The 20,005-nt window shown below is 33.0% G+C and overlaps 3 protein-coding genes across 4 annotated transcripts; 1 reads left to right on the top strand and 2 right to left on the bottom strand.

Annotated features, from left to right (window-relative positions):
- Window positions 1–251: 251 nt before the first annotated feature.
- On the bottom strand, window positions 252–4,991 carry LOC136419334 (bifunctional peptidase and (3S)-lysyl hydroxylase Jmjd7-like). Its single transcript, XM_066405576.1, has 5 exons — window positions 4,840–4,991; window positions 1,243–1,414; window positions 1,020–1,172; window positions 804–970; window positions 252–748 (listed from the first exon to the last, which is right to left on the bottom strand). The coding sequence occupies exons 1-5, from the start codon at window positions 4,910–4,912 to the stop codon at window positions 315–317; spliced, it is 999 nt and encodes a 332-aa protein (XP_066261673.1). The 5' UTR covers window positions 4,913–4,991; the 3' UTR covers window positions 252–314.
- A 1,551-nt stretch (window positions 4,992–6,542) lies between these two features.
- Window positions 6,543–11,535, top strand: LOC136419332 (2',5'-phosphodiesterase 12-like). 2 transcript variants are annotated; one of them, XM_066405573.1, is made up of 7 exons: window positions 6,543–6,642; window positions 6,734–7,501; window positions 7,556–7,680; window positions 7,732–7,894; window positions 7,946–8,225; window positions 8,282–8,408; window positions 11,202–11,534. In XM_066405573.1, the coding sequence occupies exons 2-7, from the start codon at window positions 6,759–6,761 to the stop codon at window positions 11,459–11,461; spliced, it is 1,698 nt and encodes a 565-aa protein (XP_066261670.1). In that variant the 5' UTR covers window positions 6,543–6,642; window positions 6,734–6,758; the 3' UTR covers window positions 11,462–11,534. The 2 variants fall into 2 exon arrangements, with proteins under 2 accessions (XP_066261670.1, XP_066261671.1); XM_066405574.1 differs by lacking the exon at window positions 6,543–6,642 and having other exon boundaries at window positions 6,687–7,501; window positions 7,562–7,680; window positions 11,202–11,535.
- A 2,524-nt stretch (window positions 11,536–14,059) lies between these two features.
- Window positions 14,060–19,539, bottom strand: bor (ATPase family AAA domain containing bor). Its single transcript, XM_066405572.1, has 9 exons — window positions 19,194–19,539; window positions 17,381–17,648; window positions 17,122–17,328; window positions 16,905–17,050; window positions 16,581–16,831; window positions 16,232–16,463; window positions 15,845–16,028; window positions 15,383–15,581; window positions 14,060–15,173 (listed from the first exon to the last, which is right to left on the bottom strand). The coding sequence occupies exons 1-9, from the start codon at window positions 19,411–19,413 to the stop codon at window positions 14,967–14,969; spliced, it is 1,914 nt and encodes a 637-aa protein (XP_066261669.1). The 5' UTR covers window positions 19,414–19,539; the 3' UTR covers window positions 14,060–14,966.
- Window positions 19,540–20,005: the final 466 nt, after the last annotated feature.

Raw genomic sequence — 20,005 nt, 5'->3', positions numbered from 1 at the left:
TTTTTAGGATCAGAAATATAACAAAATATGAAACTATTACTTTTACTCCTACGGATGTTTTGAGATCTAATGCGAAACGGAAGACACCTACGTTTGAGGAAGAAAAAGGCATATTCTTCCAGAGATGTCTATCAAATTTTTTTTAAGGCCAATGTCCAGTTTTGTAAAAAAAAGCAGGTATACTGCCTTCGGACCGTGACCTAACAGATCTATGTTTCTATGATCCATAGGGAAGAAATTGATTTTTCTTGGTATTAAATTTTGTTATACTGATCAAAGTAATACTATACAACTTTTTGATAACCACTCAATCTTTATGTAAATTCACTTTTCCCGCACATGCCCGCTAACATTCTATAATAGCAATACTTCGGATCCGAATATTCTATATCATACCAATAATTAATTGCTATACACTGATGGCTTTGCCTCACATGATGAAACCACAAACTAGGCAAATACAAGACATCACCCTTTTCTACTCTGACATTGAACCTTCTGGCTGTCTCATAAAATTCTGGAAATTCCTCGGCCATGCTATCATTTATTGGATCTGCGGATATCCAGAATGTGCTGTCAGGATAGTCCTTACACCTTGAAATTTCGAAACCTTGAGACGAGACATTCTTATACTTCCTAACAGGATAGTTCTTGTAGGGAATGTACGGCAAATCTACCGGTGGTATTAGAATGAAGTCTTTGTAGCCATCGATGACGCAGTAAATGTTCTCATAAGGGTCTTTGTGCACTAAAATAATGATTTTAAAGTGCTTTTTTTAACAAGAATTAAAATTAGCTATTACTACTGGTTATGGCCCGTTCATCTCCCATCCAAAAATTTGCAGCGTCAGGTAACTTATCAAAAGCTTTAGATGCCCACTCGAATTCTCTTGGGACATCTTCAAGCAGCTCTGAAAAATGCTGAGTTAAGTTAGAGTTTTGCTGTTGAATATATGTGACATAGTTATCCCTGAAAGCAATTGGTTATTTAAAACGCCTGATATAAATCTTGAAAAAACCTTTTTTCCGCTAGTAGGTTTAAGAACTCGCCGAATTTCATTTCTAGTTCTTCAGGTAAAAAAAAGATGTCTTGTCCTTTATAACTGGCCACGCCATCCGCATTTCCATTCGGGGTTATTGTAACAGTAACCCGTTTATCTGCAAAGCGTTCCCTAATAATTAAAGTTGAAAATTTATTGTTTACTTTCGTATTTGTAAGAATTAGTAATTTGGCAAACTTACCTAAAATAATCGGAACTCCACTTAGACACTGCCGGCAGAAAGTCGCACCCTCCTTTAATTAATACTGGGAAGTTTTTTGATACATATTCTCTGAAGAACACTAAGGGCCAGTTTTCATTATAAATTTGAGAGTTTTCCACTTCCGGCACTACTCTAGTGCGATATAAAAAATCTGAAATAAGTTGTTAATATTAATGTAAGGATTATTCAAATTCGCCGGTCACCACGAGGACCTAGAAAACTGTAGAGGATATGAAGTTAAATTAGGGTAAAATGATGCATCTTTATGTCCAATAAATTAAAACTACGTAAAATTTTAAAAATAATACTGATTTTGGAAAAATTCGATATTTTCTAAAATAGTTAATATTTTTTCCTGAGCTTATTTATTAGGATATTGTTTAAATTAAATTTGAATTTTTCATAAGCATGTTTCTTTTCTTAGAACATAGTGTCACCAGATTTTCAATGTGGTGTTTCAGATTTTCAGATTCATCATCAAATTTATTTCTTTTAACACGGACCTGATATTTTTATTATATTTTTGTAAACCCTTATTCTTCCAAATAAAACTCACAATCACATTGTGTATTTTTTACCAAAATAAATATTTCATTATAGAAATGTTTATAAAAAGAGAAAATGTTAGATACAAAATTGGGTATTTTCCTAACATTCTTCAGAGTTGTTGAATGTTTTTATTACATTTTTTGCAAAGAAGCAGATGCTTAATATATAGGATAATAATGGGTTTTATTCAGAAAATCAAAGAAAAAAAGTGTTCCAAAAAAGATAGGTTCTTAATTGAAAAAATTATGTTGGTTCTGAAAATCTGAAACGTCGTATTAAAAATCCGATCGTTTTGTCTGGTATCTCTTCAACTAAGTTCGGAAGAAAATAAAATCAATACGAGAAAATATCGGTTTTTTCTCGATTATTTCCAGAACAAAAATGCATTTATTTTCAAGATAGCCAGGATCAAAACAAACAAGCGCACACAGTCATAACAAAACTATTGAACAGGACCGCACTCAGACTCTTTTAAAATGTAGCAAAGACGACATGTGATTTTGCCAAAAATAATTTAGTAAATTAAACATTGAAATATATGGGAATATCAACAAATCACAAATAGTAATAAATAGCAATTAATAAAATGTATGTAAATGCGTATAAAAACAATAAAAATGACACTAATTGCAACCATATAAACAATGTGTCATCAACAGACCAATCAGCTGCTGGCCACGTGGTGGATAACACATTTATTATTGTTTTGATCGTGTCTATCTTGAAAATAACAGACTATAGTCAGAATTTTCTAAATTTTGAAACCCAGTTTTGTTCGGCATAAAAATTAACAAATTTACCTGAACTTGTAACTTTCACAATTTTCAAGATTCCAATGATGAGCAACAAATTTTAATATTCTGTATATTATTAGTTCAGATGATTAATAAGAATTATCAAAAAAATACAAAAAAAAAACTTTCAAAGAGTGCAGTTTTCTCAGACTTCGTGCATTCGCAGTAACTGTAATTTTTAATTATGAGTTTAAAAATGTTCACAATAAATATCTTTTCCTAATCGACCGCCCGTTTTTGATTTTAATAAAAGAAGTATCCAACATGTTATGAACAGTGCTTGGACTGCATGCGTTGAGTAAAGATTGATTTTTTATCGTATCGATTTTTGGAAATCGCTAGTAAATGCAACTAAGCATATATGCTATATGTCATGTCTCATGTTTAAATTCCAAAACAAATTCCATTCCAAATTCCGAAAACATAAGAATTCCAAATTCCTATTACACAAGCAAGTACACCGGAAAATAGGTTAGGAAAATTAAAAAACGTTATAAAATCGAAATTTGGTGGGTAAGTAGTTTAAATGTGAAACTTTAAGTAAGTATTTTAAATACAATTAACCATTGAACACTGATTTAGCAACTTACCTAAACATATTACGTAATTTCTTAATGTTTTTATATTTTTTTATTTTAAAAGCACAAGTACATAACACAGATAAACTAAACTTTCAGAATTCATCATTCCTTTAAGAAAAAAGCAACCTGAATAACTTTCCAAAAGAGATTATTGACCCCTAAATAAAATTCTGTGTTTACCCTAATATTAATTATCTTTCCTCTAATCACCAGATACAAAGAAATTTCATCTCATGGCAGGACTATCGATGGAAACTGATGTTCCTTTTATCCCTGAACACATTATTAAACACTTCAAGTGCAGCATATGTGACAAATATCTCCTAGTTTCTCCTATTCTCACTGATGATGGCTCAACATTCAAATGTGGGCGCTGTAGCTTCATATCATCTTCAAATCTCAAGAATCCTGTATATGGCTTTGAAAAGCTCATCTCTTTCATGGCATTCCCTTGTACCTTCAAAGGATGCAACTGTCTGTTAGATTGGAGTACAATTGAGCTGCATGAAGCCATTTGCATATATCGAACAATTAACTGCCCTTACTACCAGTGTGAGCATGTACTTCCTGCTTATGAGCTGGCAACACATTTTCAAGAGATTCATAAGAAGTATGTTTGCTTAGAAGAATGTTGTATTTTAAACAGAAACATCAAGCAGCCAAATAGATGTTTGATGAGGATGTTACTTTTGAATGGTCAAACTTATTTGATGTTCAATTACAGAGACAATACTCGTTTTTGGGTCAGTGTTTACTGCATGGGTACCCCAAATGAAAATTTAAGTTTCGAGATAACCTTCATTTCCCCAGATGGCAAACGTTTCATAAAGCTGATAAATCAACCCATTAAAACATTCAAAGAGCATGAGCATTGCATTACTTGCCTTGAACAGGAATGTAACTCAAAGTTCCACAAGTTTTCTAAACTCTACAAAGGACATGAGAAAATCCGAGCAAATATGACCACAGCAATAGATGTGAGTGATATAGCAAATCTTTTGAGATCAGATAATGTAAACTATAAAATTAGAATTGTTGAAACAGTTGAGGAAAATATAGAAGACTCAAAAAAGGAGTTTCCAAGCTTAGTGCTGAAGCAGAACCTGATATGTACAATATGCAAAATGTTAATGTCCGCTCCAATTTATAATTGTTCTACTGGCCATACCATTTGTAAGGCATGTAAACTCATGGCATTAAACTGTGTTCTATGTAATAAGAACTTCACAGAAAGTCGCAACTTTGCCTTGGAAATCATTGCTGACCAAATTAAATTGAAGTGTACAAACAGCAAGTCAGGCTGCACCTTTGTTGGAAACGTTAATGAAAGCGTTGAACATGAGTTGAATTGTTCCATGATAAGTCAAACTTGAGAAAAATACTAGGTTTTAATATAAACTTGAGTTTAGTTTTTTAAGGTTATGTAACTTTACTAATAAATTTAATATTGATTATTTATAATTTTTGTTAATGTTTGAAAATGACTGTACTAAAGGCGGTTTTGGCCAGCCATTGGTATGTGTTTGGTACCCCAGGCTGGTAAGTTTTAGCCTTATTATTTAACCCCGTGAATGAAACCAGCAACCAATCAAAGGTTTTCAATAGTGGCCGGTCGGAAATTGCTTAAAATTAGAATGGAGAGTATAACTTACCTTCAGTTTCGGAATATAATATTTGCAAAGCCCTTACTTCAGAAGCTCCAATTTCTTTGTGTGAATCTTCCATAATAATACATACGAAATGTTTTATGGGGGGGAATTAGGAATTGTTTGCAAACTAGAGCAAGGAAACACTAATTTCTAAAACCAAATTCTTCATCAGACTAAAATGGAAATAATCTTGGAAAAGTAAACACAAAACAGCTGTTTTTGACAAAAAAAAACAAAACACTAACACAGCGGTTTTGGCGATTGTCCAATTAATCAGTAACCTGATTATGATGGGAATATGTGAGAGTAAGAAAGAAATTTTCGTTAATTTTGATTGGTCAAAAAATTTCATTCGCTAAATTCATTGGTTAAAGTTTTTAATTTCACTCTCACATGGTCATAGTTCTTATATCTAGAATTGGGCCCCGAATCAACAACAACAATGTTTTTTTGACAGTTTAGTTTAGTGGTTATTGATGGCTATTAATCAAAACACAATTCTACAAATCTTTATTGTTTATTATTAAATAGATAAATAGTCACGTATTCCCAAGCTATATCAAGTAAGTATGAATTAAACTTGATTTAATCTTAATATGACTGTATTGAACATGGGGAGGACATACAGGGTGTCCGGAAAAAGGAGACTATTTCTCCCATCACAGATTCTTTAAGCGTAAAGAAATCTAAGGGTAATTCTTGAGATATTATGTGAAGAATATTTAACTAATTGGAAGTACATAAATATACTTCCCAATTATTTGCCTAAATCTACAGGGTGACATATTTTCTGAGGTCGGCCTTCTTATTTTATCTCAAACCTTTTCATAGTATGTCAATGGCCACTTATTTGGTAATATGCGAATTTCGTGTTCAAGTTATGAATGTTTTTATCTCTAACGTCTTTTCTATATCTGTCACCATTTTCCAGCTATTTTGTATCATTCAAAAGTGTCTAGAGATACTATCTATATTCCTAGATACCGATATGTTAACATTTCTTTTCTTATACCTTTTTAAGTGGTAAAAGTGACAAAAAGCTTTATACTAAACTTGTTCAGAATTTATCGAATTTCAGATTTCTGAAAAGAAAAAGTTGCAATTCTAGCAAAATGATTTTGTGAGTGTTAGGATGCCAAGTTAATTCCATGCCTACAGAGTTGTAAATTATGAAGTCATTTAGTTTTTCTTTCTTATTAATCCTTTAAAATGTTTATTCAACTCATGTATTCCACCCATTTATTGTTGAACTTGAATAAATATATAAGTGATTTGTTAGACACTTGTTTTTCAAGATAAATGTTCTATCTATATATTTATCTCTCTGTCTCCATCAACATTTTCAGGGACTTGGCGTCAGATATGAACATTCTGAATCTTTTATATCATGTTCTGTTTGTTTCAAAATATGTAATATAGAAACTATCAACAAAACATAATTTTTAATGTATTGCGATGTTGTAACTTGATATTCTGCAAATATACTTTACATGTAATTTGTCATATTACTGTCATATAGATGTCAAGTATTTGCATTTGCATGATTATTCCCATTACTATTAGCATTCTCAAACATGTCTATGCTCATGTAAGGAGCCTGCCAATTTTCACACATCCTCGAAACATCAAATTTTACTCTATTAAAAAGATAACTAATCAATAATGATTTATGTATATTATCTATTATATAGGTACTTATATATTTGTTATCTTAATTAAAATTATTAAATTGAATGTGGGTTGTAGACGCATAATTGTATTGAAGTTATCGCAATCAGTGATTATTTGGTGCATAGCACTTTAAAGGTGGCAAAACTAGCAGGTACCCCATATCTTTTCACCATAATATTAATTCATTATAGATAAAATATTAATGTTAATATTACTTTTTTTACAGAAAATACACTTGCAAATAAATAATTATGTCGAATTCAGAATTAAAAATTGCTTATCTCAGAGAATTTGATACTTCTATCTGTGATATTCGTTTTACCCTGACTGTAAAAACCAAAACGGGAAATACATTAGAAAAAGATGTTACTGGTTTTGCAAAAAATTTTGACACTTTGGCAGACTTGAAGAAAAGCATTGAAGAAAATTTAGTGGCGCTCAGCAGCAATAATGCGGAGGTTGATCGTAATGAGAATTGTGAAAACAATGAGTTGTGTGATTTACCAAGGAAAACGCTAATAATAAAGTTTCTTAAAATTGATAAGGACTATAAAGATAGCATAAAAATTCAAGATTTTATCAAATTAAAAGAAGATAAAATACTTCAAGTGTGTGACCAAAAATATGCCATTGTAACTAACGCCCCATTCATAAGGGTGGTTAAGCTGCCTTTCTCTATATCTACCAACTTCCCAGTAGAACCGATTACATTTCAAGCCTATAACCTGGATAGAAAGACTTCTAAATTCATTTGGTTGAAATCCACTGACCAGAACGTTTGGCATAAAATTGCTGAGGGATATAGATACAACGTTACAGAAGAGGACTTGGATCATTATTTAAAATTCTTTTGTGTACCATATAACAGCCACAAAGTTAAAGGTCCTGTGGTGGAAGCTATTTCAGAGTACAAGGTTAATAATGTACCACAATTGCCTGAATGTCCCTTTGAGAAGAGGCATAGTTTAACTAAAGAAGAGTTAAAGGGAAACAAGTACGTGTGATTTAATTCTAAAATTAAGTAATTTAACGTTTGCTTTTTTCTTAGAATAAGGGTTGTGACTTACAATGTTTTGGCTGATCGGTACGTGGACTTCGATCAATTTGATTATACTCTTCGTAAGTTTTTGGGCGTACACTACCGAAAAAAACTTATTATGAAGGAATTGGAAGGTAAACAATGATTCCTCAGTAATTACTACTTTCTTATGTAAAAAATTCCAGGGTATAAAGCCGACATTATATGCTTGCAAGAGGTGGACGACATGCAATATAAAGTTTTCTATAAAAACCAATTTAAAAAAAGAGGATATGAAAGCATTTTTAACAGAAAGGGCAATTGCATTCCTGAAGGTTTGGTATGTGCCTTTAAGGCAAATAGATTCAAGTATGTATAATAGAAGTTTTGAATGTTTGAGTTGCAAACATTAATTTTTAGTCTGTTAGAAACTAAGCAATTGGTCATGTCAGGCTCATTAGATCGCAAACAATTTAAAAAAATCCTGGATTTGTTGAACGCGAACAGTGATGTAAAAAAGGAGTTTCTTCGCCAGAAAACCTCGTTGCAAACCACCATTTTACAAGACCTATACACCAACAATATCGCAATAGTAGGAAATACTCACTTGTTTTATCATCCGGATGCCAACCATATAAGACTGCTTCAAGCCTTCATGGCCACGCTTCATTTGGGAAATTTGAAGGATCGTGTAGGCAAGGTAAATTAGGGTATGAGATTTAAACAGATTTAGTGAACACGTCTTTTAATATTCAGGAAAGCAATAGACATGGCAGGGTAGGAATAATATTTTGTGGAGATTTTAATAGTGATGTATCAAAATCCCTTTACGATTTCATGGTAGCAGGAACCATTAATCCAGAGCATGAAGACTGCACTAAAAGTAAGTTATAAAAAGGTATTTTTAATATAAGAATTTAATTTACCATTTGTGCTACATTAAAGATCAGATATTTTATTATTAAGCAATAGGTCCAACCACAGTAATATACAGTTACTCACATAATTGACCATACATAACGTAAAAACTACTAAACCTGTTGCAAATAAATGTTTCTAATTTTTTAAAATTATTTTAACGAACATACATATATCTACAATAAATAGGTATGAAATGGAATATGCTATAACAAAAAGTACAAAGTAATTTCAGTTTAAAACTAATAAGCAATAAACAATAATCAACCATAAATGTAGACACAAAATTAACCGTACAAAACAAGTGATTCATTTTTATAGCCTGTAAGAATTTATCAAAGGAAGTTTTTTAGCTTAATTCTGTTGACGACTGATAAGTTTAGTCATAACTCGTTCAGTTGAGTCTACTGCATTAATTTTGGTAGATATACTTATGGCAAACAAAAGAACGCAAACTGATCTTACGACGCATACAATAGTAGGAAAACTTTATTCTACGAGAAGCATAATGAGAAAAATTGCTGCATTAACAGGCAAGACCCATTTCACAGTGCAGTGGATTATAAACAAGTATCGCTATGAAGGATTAATACAAAATAAGCCTGGAAGAGGACGGAAAAATTATTGTCTGAAAAGGATGAAAGATTCATTTTATGTGAAATGAGGATTAATCCGAAAAAAAGTGTTCCAACATTAACGAAAGAAATGTCCTAAAGAGTAAATAAACCCGTGTCAACTGAAACAGTGCGAAGAGTTCTTAAAAAAAGCAGTTACAACAGTAGAATAGCACGAAAGAAACCTTGTATATCAAAAATTAATCGACAAAAACGTCTTGAATTTGCAAAAAAATATGTTATTGAACTTGTTGAGTTCTGGAACACCGTGATTTTCACTAACAAAACAAAAATGAACTTATTCGGATCAGATGGGAGACAAATCGTATGGAGAAAACCAAACACCGAGCTTCATAATAAACATCTTGTTCGAACAGACAAGTATGGAGAAGGATCTTTTATGTCATGGGGTGCTATGGGAAGTAGTGGTACAGGGAACCTGCATGAAATTAAAGGAATAATGGACAAAAATGTTTACCTCGATATTCTAAAAACCAATTTAAGATCTTCTACCGAAAAATTGAACATGGCTAGAGTTTTTTTATTTCCAACAAGACAACGATCCCAAGCACACTGCTGGGATCGTAAAGCAATGGTCGATATATAATATGCCAAAATTATTTGAATTCTTCGCCTCAATCGCCAGATCTTAACCCGATTGAGAATTCGTAGAGAATTTAAAAAAACGAGGTTCAAAATAGCAATTGCAGTAATCTTGAAGAACTCAGAAAGGCTGTCTTTACTGCATGACAAAATATTTCTGCAAATTTATCAACAAAGTTGGTACAATCTATGCCCCGTCCCTTGACGGCTGTAATTCAAATTAAAGGAGGTGCTACAAAGTATTAACTTCTTCAAATTTATTAAAGTAAATTAGTAATATGTATATACAGATTGCGGCGACGATTAGTGTTTATATCTATGTATATTGTGACGTTTAATGTCTATGAACGCGCATCCACGTCGTGCATCCGGTACAATCGTTCTGAAGAAATTCCTGTATCTCTCGATTATTGTAGGCAGGACAATCATGCTGTTGGAACCAGACGTTTTCTAATCGAATCTCTGAGGTATTAGTAATTTTAGTTGGGAAATTAGTATTTTTGTTTATTTTCGATATAAAAATAAACGATGTTGTCTACACGCAAATTTTTAATAGCGCAACTCATAATTTATTGCATTATTTGGCGAGCCACAACACATCTCCTTCGAAAATTTTGGGTTTACTAAATTCGGTTCCTGTCACCGCTGCACCACAGATCGTACCAGATGCGCGACGTGGATACGCGATCATAGACATTAAACGTCACAATATATATAGATGTAGACACTAATCGTCTCCGCAATCTGTATGTTATGCCAACGTTCATATTTTGCTAGACGCTGAATAAGATATTCGGCGTATCGATTGTATGCTTTATATAATTTTTCCCGATAACGAATCGGCTCTCCAAAAGGGTCAAAACTGATTCGGTATTCTTGGTGACAAGACATCTTGTATTTTTTTCATCATTAAAATCTCGTTACCAAACCGTTAGTTTCAATTTTAAAAATTACCAAAAAATAAACCTACACTCAACATAACTTATATTTGTGTTTTGTATGATTAATTTTGTGTTTACATTTATGGTTGATTATTGTTTATCACTTATTATTTTTGAACTGAAACTACTTTGTGATTTCCTTTGTAGTATATTCCATTCCATACTTATTTATCGTAAATATATGTTGGTTAAAACAATTAAAAAAATTTAGAAACACTTATTTGTAACAGATTTATTAACTTTTACGGTATGTAGTTCAAATTTTGTGAGTAACTATACATTGCCAGAAATTTTAGTACGGTAAAATTTCTATCAGAGAATTTTAACTTGATTAAGTTTCTGTTAATGTTTACGAGTCAAATTCAATAAAAGTATCACAAATATAGTCATGGAATTCTGCTCCGAATATAACTCGAGCATTGAAAGTTCTAGATAATTTTATCTGGATCAGATAAAAGCCCTCGTGCAATTATACCTTTTTCATGATAAAAGAATCCATCCACATTGCCCTAAAATTAGTGGATTATTTTCAATGTAATTGTTATATGCAATGAAATTACTCAGTAAAATAACTTTAGTCTTATCATTTCATTTTTTCAGTTTCCCCTTCAGGAGACGCACTGCTTCATCACAAACTCCGTCTAATTAGTGCCAGTGGAACTCCTAAATATACAAATTACACGAAAGACTATAAAGGCTGTTTAGACTATATTTTCGTCGACGCTTTAAAATTTTCTGTGATCCGACAAATTCCGGTCCCGACTGCTGAGGAACTGAAGCAATACGTGGGTTTGCCGAACGAAGTTTATCCTTCCGACCATTTGTCCCTAGTTGTAGAATTGGATTTTAAGTCCAGATAAATCGGAGTTTACTGTTATTGTGGACAATTTTAACATATTTTAATATTAAAGTTTTACATTTTATTGACGATGGCTGAATTCTAGTTTAAAACCTGGTTTATAGATCCACGTAATGTGTTGTTGTAACGCGTATCGTCAAAGTTAACATTAAAAAAGTTGCGATATTTAAATTTTAGACGTAACCACACTTAAGAAGTTTACAAGTGGCTATTGAAAAAAGTGCTAAAAAAAATTAGGTTAATTTTTTGCGGCGTACTTACCCAGATCTTCTACATTTGACGCCCGATTCAAAACAAACGGAGAACTAATACAACTAGTTAAGTCCTTCCCCCATTTGTACGATCTGCGACATAAACAATTAAAAAATAATATTATAAAAGACGAATAAATCACGGAAAACATTTGGAGCGGCACTACAAGAATCAGGTGCGTCTTTATAAAATTTTGAAGGCCAATGTGATATAAAACTCGTTTAAGTGCAAACTGTATGTGAATGGGCAACTTAAGAGACTGAGGGACCAATTTTTCAATACCTATTGTTTTCTATAATAAAACAAATATACAGGGTGTATCAGAAGTAAGTACATTAATTTTAACTGGTGTTTTATGTACTATTTTCCTCAAAAACCACTTTTTCATTCTTACATTTCCTTCCTTAAAATTCATGACATGCCAGTCATGTTTGTTGTCGAGTTAACATTATTTTTCAAACATAAAGGGCTAGAGATTAACCTTCTGATATGCGTATTTTCATCAACAAATCAATTTTTTTTAATACTGCGACCGCCTTTACCTTCGGTGTTTCGACAAGTGAAGCGATTTAAATTTATTAAAAATGGTTCATTTTCCAAATAATGAATATGCAGACATGATTTTGGCATATGGTGCCTCCGATGAAAACGCTGCTAAAGCTCGTAGAATCTACTCACAAAAGTTTTTGAAACGTCAAACTCCTAATGAACGCAATTTTATAAACGTTATTCAACATCTTTGGGATTACGGCACGTTTACACCGACAGCCCATGAACATGAAAGACAACGTTCCAACAGGATTCTAAATCTCGAGCAGGAAATTCTTAAAAATGTTGAACTTCGACCAGAAACTAGCACGAGAAAGTTGGCATTTCAATCTAGGATATCTCATTTGACAGTATGGCGGATGTTAGAATAACGGTAACTGTGCCCTTACCATGTACAAAAAGTGCAATTTTTTAATCTTGAAGATTTGCCACGAAAATGTCAATTCCACGAATGGATTCTTGCTAAAATATATGAACAACTAAACTTTCTATCATTCCTATATTCAACTAATGAAGCTGGATTTAAGGCGTTTTTAACATGCACAACACGCATATCTGGGCAGAGGAAAACTCACATGCTATCCGACCAAACAACTTTCAGGAAAGATTTGGAATTAATGTATGAGCAGATCTCATAGATGGCCTATTTATCGGACCTCATGTAATGCTTAGACGGTTAAATGAGCAAAGATTTTTACAATCTTTAATAGATGTTTTACCCGATTTATTGGAAAATGTGGCATTGAATATTCGAGCCAACATGTGGCTTCTTCTGGACGAAGCACCTTTCCATAAATCGTGAGCAGTGCGAAACTGGCAAAAGGAAATTTTCCAAGACACTGGATAGAAAGAAATGGCCTTATAAATTGACCCGCCAGATCTCTGGATCTAAACTTATGTGATTTTTTCCTAGGGGGGAGCATGAAAAGTGCGGTTTATACTACTTCGATAAACACAATCGAAGAGTTAAGAGAACGTATGGAACATCTTCCTATATCGCTTCGAAATAATCCAATAATGTTATAAAGGGTTGAAGAATCATTTCGTCGGCAGTTGCAGTGTTGTTTTGAAAATAATGGTGGTTATTTTGAGCGCCTTATGAATTAAGTAAGTTGAATTTTTTATATTTGCTTAATGTGTCTTTTTTTATTAATATGAAACTCAACTTGACAATATGAACTTACTTTATAAGTAAATCTTGTATTACAATTAAAAAATGAATCACTAAGAATCGTAAACATTTCAAACGTTAAGAATTCGGCGTAAATACAAAAACTTGCCAACCTTTTTTGCGGTTGTTTTTGGAATGTGTTTATCGTTCAGTCGACTAGGTCAGTACCGAGTAGTGAAATTTGTCCAAAATTATATTTAATTTTATCTTGTTAATGAGGGGTGATCGAAAAAAAAGTATGAGGAAAAGTTGTTGGCCTTGAAGAGTTCTACCACCAGTTAAAATTAAGGTACTTATTTCTGATACACCCTGTATATTACAGTATATGAGATTTGACCAACATTGGCTTCAGATTAGATGCTTAATTAAGAGACGAGTGTTCGCAAATAATGTTGGCACACGAACATAATTTAAGACTAACAATCGTTTTAAAAACAAGGCAATATTTGGGTATTCATCCCAAGTCAATCAAGTTAAATTTTTTTTTAAGTCACAGTTTTGAAAAAAACTGTTTTCTCCTAGAAATAGCTTGATATTCATATGTTCACTTCATACTTAATATAGAAATCATAGGAATATTGGGCATATTTGGCCTACTTTTGTGAGAGTCCAAAAATAAAACAAGTATTTATTAAACGATTTTATTTAAAAAAATGTTTTCTTTTCACATTTTTTGCACTTTCGAGATCACAGTATAACAAAACTATAAAAATGGACGCCAGGAATAAAAGATAAACAATCTTCCCTGAGTAGCGTCCTAAATATCACAATGACTCGCCTGTGGCAAAACATCTATGACTCGAGAAAACTACGTTTAGCATTACAAATCTAATTTTGTATGAATATACGATTGTAATCAATACACAAGAGATCCAACAAACTACCTGATTTCTTGGTTAAAACTTAACATGTTTTCTCTTGACATTTATTATCATCCAGAAGAAGAGTCCTTGTAATTACATTTTGATGTCAGTTACGCAGTCACATTTTAACGACTGTAAATCAAATCCGCCATATAGCTGTTAATGTTTCCGAAGTCCCAATAAAAAGCAACGAATTTGGAACACACTGTATGTAAATTACTTTTCTGTTTTCTCTGTCTGCTTTTGTAACTTATTGAAATCCCATTTTAAAAAGACTATAAAATCAGATCTCTCAGGAATTGACCACTCGCATTTTTCTGCAAACATCAACTCTAGACTTTGTATGTACTGGCCTCAAATAAACGACTCAAAAAGGGCGTATAAAGAGCCACATTCAGGCAAAAACATTCAAATGCCACTCTCAGAAACCTTCCCCGCTATTTGATCACACCATCAACATACTTATAGACTAGGACAAAAAATATTTCGGAAATCAACCAAAAATCACAGAGCCAAAAAGCTATGTGGAATATCCTACACCCATTAACTACAACTCTCTAGGGCGGGTTTTAAAGTGGTGCTGACAAGGAACAAGTAGCGCCGCTTAAAAACACCCTGGCTATGGCTTTTGCGCTCAATTAAATGCTATAAAAATTATCTTATGGGTCAGTCTATTTCCTCCTTTTGGATAGGGCTCTATTTGTTTCTGCCGATTTACTACAAATTTGGGATTTGGTTTCGGCTTCTTTTTGATGTTCGACATCTAAAGGTGCGTCGTAATCAATTGTTTTTGGTGTTACAGGGATGTATGAGTCTTCTTTTTCTGAATGATAAAAACTTTTGGATTTATCTTTTTCTTGCTTCGACTGCCACTCCACCTGAAAATAAGAGATACGTTGAGCAAAACATTTAATACAAAAAAAACTAAAGAAAAGTAAATTCTGATAAGCAACAACCTTTGATAATCGAATTTTGAAATTCTAAAGCAGTCAATATCTTTTAATCTCCACAAATTGTTATAATGGTAGAAAAGGGAAAACAATCCCGCTCATTGTATAATATACTATACTATATCCTATTTACTTACTTTTTGCTTATGTTGCTTGACATGGTCTTCAACTATAGTCAAGACCATTTTCTCGGTTAAGATACCGTCCTCAGATGCGTAGGCTGCCGCCTGCCATGCCACTCCCAGTTTCGCAATTTCTCTTCCAGACATTCCGTCCGTCATTTTAGCCATGGTTGTACAGAGAGCGCTATAGTCGAAGCTATCTACTTTCAACCTCCTAAATAAAAAAAAAAAGGTTAATGGTGTTTTCCACTGACTGCACTGGGACAATGTGAAGGTATCTCATCATTTATTAAATCAAGGGTCAAACGATTTAATAATCTTGAAAGAGCGATGTGAACACTAAACAGCCAGTTTAATGATATACATAAAACTATAGGTTTATCTATAACTTGCGCAGACAGAATGACAAGGAAAATCCTACATTTAGGTTTATAATTGGAGAAATGTTAAACTCAGAGTTATTCAATGAAATAATACCTTTTTCCTTCCGTTGCCGGTTCCAAAACAAACTTTTGGAAATATAATCTAATTAATCGTTCTCGTTCATCTAAACCAGGCAAAAGAAACTCGACCATTTCATCCAATCGGTCGTTTACGGCCCAATCAAATTGTTCGGGCGTATTCGACGCCAATACCAACATAAATTTGTCACTTTGTTCACCTAAAAATTCAATTTTCTAATTTTTCCATTGGCTCAAAAGCTATTTAGGATTCTCAGTTTTTGATTTATGGTTTAACCAAGAAAACTTAGTAACTCCACAGTTTGCAGCACATAAGTAATTATTTTTTAATGCAAAACTGTCATATTTAAGGTCTCTTTAATTAAGAATATATAGCTGCTCCGCCCCTATATATAACACTTACCAGTTCTGTAAAGAAAGGCATTAAGTACAGCTCTTAAATCCTCAGATATATTTTCAGAAGATCTCTTTCCCAAAAACGCATCAGCTTCATCAATAAATAACAGAAGTCCTTTACGGGTGCTGTTGGCCCAATCAAACACTTTATGCAAGGCAGTAACACCTTCTTTACCCATCGGTATTATATCGCCTCCAGTTAAAATTGCATAGTCCATACCAGAATGTTTTGCTAATTTCTAAAATATGTAAGAAAGTGTAAGATGTATTACTGCGGCATAACATAGTAGAAATCATGAGATTTTTAAATATTAATTTAACTCAAGTACAAATAAAATTATATACCATAATCTTACCTTTGTAAACATGGTTTTACCAGTGCCGGGCGGCCCATGCATAAGGAGATTCCTGTACATTCCTCTATTGTGCTTGGTGTTTTTTGTAGCAATGGCTATGTCCCTTAACCTTTCTTCCAGCTTTGGAGCTAATACAACGCCTTGAAGAACATCACCTTCCTTATTTTTAATTTTTTTTAAAGTTTCAATAGGATGTTTTACAGCTTCAAGCATAGAAAATTTAGAAGTTTCTCTTACTAAAGATGGTTTCCCTATAATAGAGAAAACACTCAATTATAATTAATATATATTTCTTGGTGCAGGCAGACTTTAAGTGTGACCTACCAATCCTTGACTCAGCATATCTAGCTGCAACACCGGTTACACCCCTTGCAGAATACACTCCCAAAGCTAGAAGAGTTAGACCTCCTGCTGCAGTAAGTACTTTATTCCAGTCTGTTAGCATGGTTTGAACTCCAGTACCCACTGTTCTGTAAATTCAAACTCATTTAATTGCCTGCTCACAATAATAGTTTTCTAAAGTCTAAAACTGAATACTCACTTAATGCTTTCTAAAACAGTAACTCGATTCTCCTGGGCTTTCAGCCGAATTTGCTCCAGAGTCAAATCCCGATTCTCTCTATCTACTTTAGCCTTGGCCCTAAACTTCGCTTCCACCTTTTTCATATCATTTTTATTTCTCAAATCCATTTCATGCTCAATTGTTGCTTTACGGATTGCTTCTTGCTTGGCTACAGATTCTTCTTGTCTAGAGTACAACAGTAAATTAGTAATGTACACTCATACAAAATCCATTTTACCTTCTTAGACTTTCATCATTCATCCTTTGCTGTTGTGCTAACTGATCATCATATCTTTTTCGTGCCAGTTGGTCTTGATACTGAGCTCTAGCTTGATGTTGCCTCGTTTCTTCCTGAAGCAGTTTTCTTTTTTCTTCAGCTTCAGCTTTCTTGCTCTCGATTTGCGACTGAGCAATGTATGCTTCATATTCTTTGATTTTCGCCTGTTGCTCAACTTGCCTAGTTGTTTCTTGGAGCTTCGAAAGATCCAGGGCTTCTTTGGCATGCTCTACAGGGTGTTTCAGTTTTAACCTGCGTCGTTTCAAGGGACGGTAGTAAATGGAAATATTGGAGGTAATATTGTGGATGCAAAAAATTTCATCCTATAGCTTTCAAATCCAGTTGACGTGGAGCTTTTTGAGAAACACCTATCCTGAATGTCAACTAAATATTTCAAAAAATTAAAGAACTGTACAGAAAAATGGCTTTATAGCACGCATTTCCGAGCTGAAAATAGCACTTTATATTACATGTCTGGTAAGATGTTTTACTGTACGCAAATCAAAGTGGTATGTGTCAGTGGGATAAAAATTTTTTGTTGTACGTAGGTGTGTAAATTTAATTGAATTTACAGAAGACCATAAAGTGAATACACAAACGCTTTTAAGAAAAAGATTGTATCCGACATGTGCGAAAGTGTCTTTATCTTCACCTTCACATCGTTCAGTCAACTGTAATCAACTTACAGGAATGTAGAACTTCTTAAATAAATAATCATTACAAAAACATCTTATTCTGCATTTTCTACCACCTCCTGAAAGGACGCAAATTAAAACTGAAACACCCTATATTTATTGATAATGTTGGTTTTATACTGATAATAAGAAGGTCATTGTAATTTATAATAGTGATACACTAAAATATTAAAAATTTGAAACTTTTCTTTAACTTAAAAATCTAGAGCTGCCCTGGGTCATAATGTTTTTAGGATTTATATGGATTTGGATCATGGAGAGAAATGAAAAACAGAAATCTAAAGGATTTTATTTTTTTATGTCTTTATGGACTTTTTTTGAGCCATCTTGTATAAAATATTCTATAAACTTTAATCAACTTTTTAGAGTCGAAAGTCATAAAATTATGTTTCATAACCACGACCATAAAATGACTATGAAAAACACTACTAAAAGCTTATGAATGTTTATTCTTAACTTTTCTTAGTCCTTATTTGTGCTTATTTCTAATCTAGTGTTTAATCAATTTTTGCTTTTTTTCTTGTTCTACACACCCAGCTAAAGCAACTGCTACACTTGCAATGTATCATTGAGTATAGACACATCATGACTTTCGATCCTATTCTTGGTTCCAATAAAGTCCAATTAAATTGAAAATGTTGTTTTTATTTGACCTATTTTGCTTGGTTATAAGTTCTGTTTTTGAACCACCTTCTGTCCTTTAATTGTAAATCATTGGAAAGGGGCTTTTTCTGTTAGACTGAATAATCATATAATATTCATTTAATATAATCATAGTTTAATCAAGCTCATACTGATCCGGTCCAAGAATTGGATCAGCTTTTACTTGATGTATCCATACTCCTTGGACATATAGAAAAAGGAGATATCCTGCAGCTGAGATGTTGCTTTCTTCAAAGGTTGAAAAAAACTGAAATATTGCACAATAATTCTGTTCTCTAGACCTAGCGATGTATCACTTCATAATATTGGTCCCTCTACAGTTTGCTGGATTTAAAGAACAATCTTACCTCGTTCTAGATCATTCATGTAAGTTATGAATGAAGGTTACATAACCTTATTAAAAAGGTAAAACTTACTCGATTTTTCAAGATCTTTTGCGGCTTGAGCCGCTCGCTCCAAAGCGGACGAGTCGAATCTGTAGGCCTCCATGTGCTTCATCTCGGCTTTCGTCAAATTCGGCTCCTGAGAAGGCGGATCTCGGGACCCACCATGCGGTCCTGCGGGAACGCCGAGTCCCATTTGGGAAAGATCCGGCCCCTGGTCTTTATTTCGGCCATAACCGAATATCCACGACATTATTTTGCTAACTGTTCAGCTTAGCTATTTTAACACAATATTGCAACTTGTGGCAATATTCTTGGAAAATTAATAATGGAGAAATTTTGCAAGGTATGCACTGACATCTCTCAATGTACTAGTATCATGATGTCTTAGTATTAGTTTTATATATATACGTACCATATATTATATATATAACATATATTATATATGTTCTGAAACTGTCATTTTTCAGCGATCGAGACGAGGAATTTTCAAAGCGTTTCACATATTTTACATACTTATATCCCATACACTTTAGCTTTGTTAATTCTCATTTTTATAATTTTTTCCTAGATTCTGAAGAAAGTAACAGATTTAACACCGAAATGTTAACAGGAATTATCGTCCGAAGCCTTAGTAAAGGACACTTAGTTTTAACTGAGAGTATTGTGCAATACCACTACTCTAACAACCCCTATTTGTGCCTGAAGCCTTATTTTTAAAGCTAATAAAGAAAAACTGAACAATCCGCTTCAAACCTATAGAACATATTAACACTGACAAATGACGTTATTTGGGGTTAGCCACAAGATTTGACAGTTCAGCACATTGATTGACAGTTAAAGTT

Source organism: Euwallacea similis, chromosome 2, assembly GCF_039881205.1.
Source record: "Euwallacea similis isolate ESF13 chromosome 2, ESF131.1, whole genome shotgun sequence".
NCBI classification, from domain to species: Eukaryota; Metazoa; Arthropoda; class Insecta; order Coleoptera; family Curculionidae; genus Euwallacea; species Euwallacea similis.
The sequence above is the reverse complement of the archived record's forward strand: the minus strand, read 5'-3'. Positions and strand labels throughout refer to the sequence as shown.

Bases quoted from the DNA above. Each gene is read 5' to 3' on its own strand.
- LOC136419334 (XM_066405576.1), bottom strand. From the start codon at position 4,912: ATGGAAGATTCACACAAAGAAATTGGAGCTTCTGAAGTAAGGGCTTTG. The intron at 1,415-4,839 runs GTAAGTTATACT...AACTTATTTCAG, and splicing joins ATTATATTCCGAAACTGAAG to ATTTTTTATATCGCACTAGA. The intron at 749-803 runs GTAATAGCTAAT...TCATTATTTTAG, and splicing joins TGAACGGGCCATAACCAGTA to TGCACAAAGACCCTTATGAG.
- LOC136419332 (XM_066405573.1), top strand. From the start codon at position 6,759: ATGTCGAATTCAGAATTAAAAATTGCTTATCTCAGAGAATTTGATACT. The intron at 8,226-8,281 runs GTAAATTAGGGT...TTTAATATTCAG, and splicing joins TGAAGGATCGTGTAGGCAAG to GAAAGCAATAGACATGGCAG. The intron at 8,409-11,201 runs GTAAGTTATAAA...TCATTTTTTCAG, and splicing joins GCATGAAGACTGCACTAAAA to TTTCCCCTTCAGGAGACGCA.
- bor (XM_066405572.1), bottom strand. From the start codon at position 19,413: ATGTCGTGGATATTCGGTTATGGCCGAAATAAAGACCAGGGGCCGGAT. The intron at 17,329-17,380 runs GTAAAATGGATT...GTTGTACTCTAG, and splicing joins AATGATGAAAGTCTAAGAAG to ACAAGAAGAATCTGTAGCCA. The intron at 17,051-17,121 runs GTGAGTATTCAG...TTGAATTTACAG, and splicing joins ACTGTTTTAGAAAGCATTAA to AACAGTGGGTACTGGAGTTC.